The 7,465-nt window shown below is 59.4% G+C and overlaps 2 protein-coding genes across 3 annotated transcripts in view; both read right to left on the bottom strand.

The window, feature by feature from the left end:
* Window positions 1–85: 85 nt before the first annotated feature.
* MRPL12 (mitochondrial ribosomal protein L12) lies at window positions 86–5,199 on the bottom strand. Of its 2 annotated transcripts, XM_011994171.1 has the most exons (6): window positions 4,410–5,199; window positions 4,228–4,364; window positions 3,367–3,553; window positions 3,081–3,164; window positions 568–702; window positions 86–483 (listed from the first exon to the last, which is right to left on the bottom strand). In XM_011994171.1, the coding sequence occupies exons 2-6, from the start codon at window positions 4,299–4,301 to the stop codon at window positions 367–369; spliced, it is 597 nt and encodes a 198-aa protein (XP_011849561.1). In that variant the 5' UTR covers window positions 4,302–4,364; window positions 4,410–5,199; the 3' UTR covers window positions 86–366. The 2 variants fall into 2 exon arrangements, with proteins under 2 accessions (XP_011849561.1, XP_011849492.1); XM_011994102.1 differs by having other exon boundaries at window positions 4,228–4,424.
* Window positions 5,200–5,752: 553 nt separating this feature from the next.
* The window catches only part of HGS (hepatocyte growth factor-regulated tyrosine kinase substrate), an 18,999-nt gene continuing 17,286 nt past the window's right edge, over window positions 5,753–7,465 (bottom strand). The window contains exons 19-22 of the mRNA XM_011994267.1: window positions 7,233–7,366; window positions 7,031–7,150; window positions 6,715–6,801; window positions 5,753–6,373 (exon numbers count right to left, since the gene is read on the bottom strand). Coding sequence (XP_011849657.1) covers window positions 6,263–6,373; window positions 6,715–6,801; window positions 7,031–7,150; window positions 7,233–7,366 — 452 coding nt within the window. The 3' untranslated portion in view covers window positions 5,753–6,262. The remainder of the gene's footprint in view (window positions 6,374–6,714; window positions 6,802–7,030; window positions 7,151–7,232; window positions 7,367–7,465) is intronic.

The raw sequence follows: 7,465 nt of genomic DNA, 5'->3' as shown, positions 1-7,465 counted from the left end.
CACAGCCCGGCCTGCGCACGACACTCCCCACACTGCCTGGATCCCCGCGCTGGCCCCACAGCCCGGCCTGCGCACGACACTCCACACACTGAACTGCACAGTGTATTTTTCTCAGCAGCCACCAGAGGCACATTCACTGGTGGCACGTCCTGGTGGGCCTCCTGGTGCCGTCACCAGGCAGCAGCCGCCCCTCCCGCCCGCCACAGTAGGTCTGTGCGGCCTGTCCGGCCCCGCTGCATGGCGCAGGCGGTTCTCCCAAACGGCTCCAGTGGGCGCCTGGTGCTGGGGGTGGTGCCAGTGGCCACAGGAGGGCGGGACCTCGCCAGGGTCCCAGGGACCCCTGAATACAAGTCCTCTGAGCTGGAGCTACTCCAGAACCACCGTGCCGCCCACCGCTTCCAGGGCCGCCTTGATCTTCTCCGCCTCGGCTTTGGCGACGTTGGCTTTGATTTCCTGGGGCAGGGACTCCACCAGCTTCTTTGCCTGCCAGAGAGAGCCAAGTCAGGGACTGGGGGCCCTGGGCCGCCACCACGGAGCCTGCCTCAGAACCCCCACCGCGGTGCAGACCTGGACGAGGTTGATGCCCTGGACGTAGTTCTTGATTTCCTTGATCAGCTTCACTTTGTCCACGGGGTTCGCCTCAGTCAGGCGGACGGTGAAATGCGTCCGTTCTTTCGCTCTGGGGATCTCTTCTTCCACCACCTTCAGGAGCAGGAAAGAAGGAGGGCCAGGTGAGAAAGGATTGGGGGGAGCTAGCACCTCCACTGCTGGGCCACCCCATTCTAAAGCCCCAAAGGGAGGTGCAGGGGAGGCCCCAGCAAAGCCTGGAGTTAGAAGCCATGTCTCCCAACTCGTCAATCCTTAACCAGCTGGTGCTTTTTCTTTTCTTTTTTTTTTTTGGACGGAGTATCACTCTGTCATCCAGGCTGGAGTGCAGTGGTGCCACCTCAGCTCACGGCAACCTCCACCTCCCGGGTTCAAGCGACTCTCCTGCCTCAGCCTCCCAAGTCCAGCTGGTGCTCTTCTCTTTCTCATAGCTAGTCAGAGGCAGATCTGCCCAATAACACTTTGTAAACATGCCTCGGCCGGGAGTGGTGGCTCACGCTTGTAATCCTAGCGCTTTGGGAGGCCAAGGCGGGTGGATACTTGAGGTCGAGTTTGAAACCAGCTTGGCCAACATGGTGAAACCCTGTCTCTAGTGGTGCGCGCCTGTAATCCCAGCTACTCAGGAGGCTGAGGCATGAGAATTGCTTGAACCTGGGAGGCGGGGGCTGCCGTGAGCCGAGATTGTGCCATTGCACTCCAGCCTGGGTGATAGAGTGAGACTCAGTTTCATGAATAAATAAATAAAAACATGCTTCACAGTCCTTCCCTCAATACTCTACTCCTGTCTCCCTTAGAAAGCATAACTTATGAGACAGGAAAAAATGACACCAAAGTGCTTGGTAGATAAAAGGAGCGTCACTCCTTTCTCAGCCACGCCACAGTGCACATGTAACGACAAACTGACAACCCGCCATGGACTGATGGGCACACTGCACTTCTGACATGGCGCATAGAGACCCAGCACCACCCGGGGATGGGGGGCTACGTGTCCCCATGGCCTGAGAAGGCTATTATAACATCTCCTCCATCCTCAAAAGCAATCCAGTTTATACAATAGGCTCTACAGTAATCCCAGCTATTCTTACCCAAACGCTCGGCCTGAATCTAATCGGCCTTTAAACTACCTTCCAGTTCTCAGGCATGAGAGTGATGATGCCCCATGGGCACCCCACGCATCTGGAACGTGGGACACTCTACAGGACACGACCTGGTTCCCCAGTGGGGGAAAGGGGCTGAGAGGAGGGCTCTGGCGGAGAGGTTTACACAACCCAATGACCAAATGCAATGGGTGGCTTCAAGTTCACTGGTTTCCCTGCAGAGACTCAAGGACAGAGCTGCCTATTACACCCCTTCGCCTGCGCCAGCCCCTACCCTGCTGCTGCTCCCTGAACTGTCACACACCCTCTTGCCTGGTGGCCCTGGTGCCTCCCCCTTCCTCTGCCAGGAAGGCCGTGCTCTCTTCTGCAATGTCTGCCTCCTCTTTGAAGCCCACCTTGAACTTGGAACTCTTCCTCCCACTTGAGCTTCTTTGTGGAGAAAGGGTTGCGGGGGAGCTAGCACCTCCACTGCTGGCCCACCCCATTCTAAAGCCCCAAAGGGAGGTGCAGGGGAGGCCCCTCCTTTTCTCCACAATGCTTACAACGTTCTATTTGGTATAGTTTCTTCCTTTCTTTTTTTCTTTGAGACAGGGTCTTGCTCTGTTGCCAAGTTGGAGTGCAGTAGTGTGATCTTGGCTCACTGCAACCTCTGCCTCCCTGGTTCAAACAATTCTCTTGCCTCAGCCTCCCAAGTAGCTGGGATTACAGGCACCTGCTACCACACCCGGCTAATTTTTGTATTCTTATTTGTTTATTTATATTTATTTATTTAGTTTGTTGGAGACAGTCTCCCGAGTTCAAGCTATTCTCCTGCCTCAGCCTCCTGAGTAGCTGGGATTACAGGCACCTGCTACCACACCCGGCTAATTTTTGTATTCTTATTTGTTTATTTATATTTATTTATTTAGTTTGTTGGAGACAGTCTCCCGAGTTCAAGCTATTCTCCTGCCTCAGCCTCCTGAGTAGCTGGGATTACAGGCACATGCCACCAGGCCCAGCTACTTTTTTTATTTTGCATTTTTAGTAGAGACGGGGTCTCACCATGTTGGCCAGGCTGGCCTCGAACTCCTGACCTCAAGTGATCCACCCATTTCGGCCTCCCAAAGCGCTGGGATTACAGGCATGAGCCACCACGCCCAGCCTTTTTCTTCTCTTAGCTTAGTGTCTGTTTCCCTCCATTAGAAACATGGCCTCCACATGCAAAGACTTGTACATCCATGGAAGGGGGTAGGTCCCAGGAGGCTGCAGGAGGCCGGCACAGGTGTGCAGGCTGCAGACAATGACGGCAGCTGCAGAACCTGAGATAAGGGGCCACGGTACATGAGGCCATAGGCGAACTAGGCACCACAGAAATGCCTCTTTCTGCCCAGGACTCACCTCCTGGGCTGCTGCAGCAGGGACAGCCCCAGGCATCACACCACTCATCGGCACAAGCCCGACATCCTGGATCTTCAACGTTTTCTGCAGAGATAGAGAACAGTGTCCACAGCTGGCCCTCACACCAGCCTGAACCTACTGAGGAGGGGCAACTAGCCTGGCATGGACCTTGCACCTGGACAAACACACTTCTGACAATTTACTAAACTCCCAAAATACACCAGGAACAAAACACAGGGGCTCCCAAACTTCCAGCCCCTGGGTCTGTGCCACCCTCTCACGATACCTTCAGGAGCTCGTTGAGGTCTGAGATTTCCAGGAGAGTGAGGCTGGCGATGTCCTGGACCAGTTGCTGAATCTTGGGGGGGTACTCCTTGGGGGCGTTATCCAGGGGTGCACCAGCAAGGGCCTCACACCTCCGATGGCCGCTACTCCTCATATGTCGCATGGCACAGACGCATGGCACCTGTCGCCTAGCCCCCACCCCCAATTCAAACAGACCTGTCAGTCTTGGAATGGAAGGGGCTGCAGAGACCAGGGGGACAGGACAGAACTGGGGGACTGATGGGTGCCATAAGCTCAGGCTGGTAATCACTAGGGCCGGAAATTACCTAGCTCCTTGGTCCCAGTCCAGGGTTCTCAGACCTCAAGGGGTCTGTATTGGTAAGATTTGCAAGTTACTTTAAATTCTTCAAAGAGCCTTAGAAAGCCACGTGTTTACTTGCAGCTATACCACTCAAACCTCAAGCTTCTGGTGTGAATGAACTACATCAACCCAGCGGTGGTGAAACTATTACTTAGGTGCATCTTCCTGAGCAAAGCCTCCCAAAACGTGGGGCCCCCTGGCCGCAAAACGCCGCACCCACGGATGGGCCTTTGCTGCGGAGAAGGCTGAGGCCGGGGGAGGAGCAGGGAATCGTCCAAGGTCATCTGGGGCCGACCCTGGCGCTTTCCACGGCCCAGGAAGGAAGGGACTTGTGCACCGGGAGGCCTCCTCCCCGGCCCCCAGTAGGACTCCCAAGCCCGGCCTGGCCGCTGTAGGGAGGCCGGCCCCGCTGCCCGCCTCCGCCCGGATCGACCCCTCAGTGCCCGCCCGCCCCCTACCCTGCCTTCCGGCCCAGTCCTGGCGCCCCAGGATCCCGCGTACCTAGCAAGGCGGAACGCAGCAGCCCGAAGCCCAAGGCAAGGCCCCCACAGGGGGCGAGCGGTCGCCGGCAGCATCGGTCCGCGGGTTGGAAGGTCACACGCGGTTCCCCGGGAGGAGGCGACACTCTAGCCGCCTCGGCCGCCGGGGATTCGAGCTGAGGAGCGACGCTCTAGCCGCCACAGCCGTCGGGCATTCGAACTGGGGAGGGACGCTCTAGCCGCCACAGCCGCTGGGCATTCGAGCCGGCAATGGCGCTCTAGCCGCACCTCGCGCTAGCCTCGTCTCATCCTGAGATTACCCACAAGGCGGCGCGCCGCGCAGACGCAAAATCGTCGTTTGTCGCGGCAGGTGGGCAGCGGGCTGCCCTTTTCCTGTCGGGTTTTGGGGTAGCGCAAAGGAGCGACGGGGACTGGGGGCTCCGGATTCACGTGTTCTTTCTCCAGGGCTCACGGGTTTCTGTCCGTGCGCGATACGAGCGAACGTCGCGGCCGAGGCTGGGCCCTGAAGCCGGCAGTAACCCGCGTCTCCAGCCCGCTCCGGGCCACCAGTGTCGCCGTCGCGGGCGGAGGCGCGAGCTCTGGGCCTTGGCGCCTTCGCAGCCGCAAGCGACGTCTTCTTTCCTAGCTAAAGCCCCAAACGCCCAGGTGGCTTCCTGGGAGAGCGCGGCTGAGCCTCCGCCTTCACATCAGAACAGGCGGAGCCTCCAGAGGCGGCCTGGGCCCAGTGCCTGCTTATCCTGCCGGCCTCTCCACACCTCCGCTTTCCCTCTCCGTTCGAGTCCATTCCTTCCTGGAAAAGCCAAAGCCGCGCCCCCCTAAGAGGCCCGGATGTGAAGGTGCGTGAGACGCCCTGGCCTCTGGGTGCAAAGGCCGACGCCTGCCGCTTTCAACACCCGGGAGGCGCGTTTCAGCCCTGCCAGCCCCCGGCCGGCCGCGGACTCGGAGCGCTGAGCCCCCACCCTTCCCAATATCCGGCTCCCTTCCCAGGAATGAGGAGCACTCGGGAAGCTTCAGCTACTATGCGGAGGCGGCGCCAACCCCAAACTCCTCACCAGCCACCGGCGGTGTAGAGCCGGGCAGGGCACAGGTGACCCCTGGCACGCAGCCTCAGGGAGGGACAGGCTGGACAGGACCCTGCCCGCAGCTGGGCCGTCAGCCGGACCACCCGCCCCCTGAGCAAACGCTGATGCAGGCCGGGGGCGGTGGCTCACGCCTGTAATCCCAGAACTTTAGGCGGCAGAGGCAGGTGGATCACCTGAGGTTAGGCGTTCACGACCAGCCTGGCCAACATGGTGAAACACCGTCGCTACTAAAAAATACAAAAACTAGACAGGCATGGTAATGGCGTGCACCTGTAGTCCCAGCTACTTGGGAGGCTGAGGCTCAAGAATCGCTTGAACCCGGGAGGCAGAGCTTGCAGTGAGTGGAGATCACCACCTCACTCCAGCCTGGGTGACAGAGTGAGACTCCATCTCAAAAAGATTAGTTAAAAAAAACAAAACAAAACAAAACAAAAAAAACGCTGATGCTTTCTGAAATAGATTTTATTATCGCTGTACCATTCTGGGGCACTGGAGATGACAGCTGAGAAGCAGAGAAGCTGGAGACCTGAAGCCTCCACCCTTGGCTGTGGCTGCCGAGAGGCCCCTGGAGAGGGAGCCCCAGGCCACACCCAGACACCACAGCCAGCTCACAGTGGGGCCAGAGGGCACAGGCTGCTCGGGGGGTGAGGGTCCCCATTCCTGCCACTTCTCACAGACCATAACCCACGGGGCTGGGGGCTTCCCCTGGGAGAAGGTCCTTCCCTCCCACCTTCCCTCCCCGTGGCCCAGCCTTGGGGAAAGAAAGCAGAGACCAACTCAGGGACTGCAGCGGGCTGAGGACAAGAAGGGAGGTGGGCTTGGGGTGAAAGCCCCCCTCACTCGCAGAGAAGGGACACTACCAGCAGTAGAGGACAGGGAGGCGGGATGATGGCAGTTAGAGACGAGGCGTTTCGGGTGAACTGTAGTGTTACTCCGGACTGAGCACGGCCTGGGTCAGTCGAATGAGATGAGCTGGGCCTCGCTGCCCTGTGCCGGCGGCCCCTGCGCCTGCGGCTGCTGGGCCACGGGGGGCTGCTGCTGGGGGGGGCCGCCAGAGGGTGCCATCTGTGCAGGAGGAAAGCAGGAATGGCCCTGGGAGGAAGGCTTTTGTCCCAGCAGAGCCACAGACCCACAAGAGCTGCTAATCCATGTCCACCGAGTGCAGCTTACGTGGCCTTTGGCTTTCGAGTAAATTAACGGTTTTTCTGTCTACATTTGTGGACAACGCGTGTCTGCCCTAAGACTTGCGTCCTCGTTCTGTCTGCTGAGAAGGGGCCTTGGGTATGCGTCTCCCCATGTGAGCAGGCGTACAGGACAATCCCCACTGGGGCCAGAGGACCCATGCTAAACCATGAAGGCTGAGGCTGCCCCGTGGGTGCTGCTGTGAGGCCCTGGGCATGGCTCACCTGCTGGTACATGGGCTGCTGCCCCGCGATGTAGGGCTGCTGGGGTGGCAGAGATGCGTCCTGGCTCGGGAGGGTGGTCATGAGATTCTGTTGCGAGACGATGCCAGATGTGAGAAAGCGGCCCTGTGACCAGGCAGGCGGGGGTGCTTCTGGCTTGCAGCAATCCAGAGGTGACCACAAGGAGCGCCCAGAGAGTGGAGGGCGAGGAGCAGAAGGAGTGGAGCCCACCCAGTGCCCGCCAGCCTCACCAAGGGACCCTCAACATCATCAACGGCTCCCCCACCCCAGTCCCAGCAGAGCCTGGAGGCCGCTGTACCTGCATGTTGTAAGGCTGGTAGCCCATGGAGACCGACTGGCTCCCCATGTAGCCCATGGTGCTGGACTGCGGAGGCTGAGAGATGGTCGGGAGGCTCTGCGGGGCCTGGGAGGCCACGTTCTGCGGAGGGAAGGGGTGCCGTGGGAGAAGGGGCTGGCGCTGGGGCTGGCCCTGGCAGGAGGGAAGAGGCCTTCCTACATACCTGGTAGCCCGCTGTGGGAGTAGGCTGGTAGGACGAGTAGGCGGGGCTGGCGGTGGGTCCGGCCTGGGCCTGGGGAGCCGCCTGCGCCCCAGTGGCCCCTGCTGGGTACATGTAGGCGCTCACCATGCTGGGATCTGTGACAAACAAGACGGGGGAGATGGTTCAGCCAGGGCAATGGGGAGGGGAGTAAGGGACGCCCTACTCTTCAGTTTTACTTTTTTTTTTTGAGAGAG

This window comes from Mandrillus leucophaeus, unplaced genomic scaffold (genome assembly GCF_000951045.1).
Source record: "Mandrillus leucophaeus isolate KB7577 unplaced genomic scaffold, Mleu.le_1.0 Scaffold1, whole genome shotgun sequence".
NCBI classification, from domain to species: Eukaryota; Metazoa; Chordata; class Mammalia; order Primates; family Cercopithecidae; genus Mandrillus; species Mandrillus leucophaeus.
The sequence above is the reverse complement of the archived record's forward strand: the minus strand, read 5'-3'. Positions and strand labels throughout refer to the sequence as shown.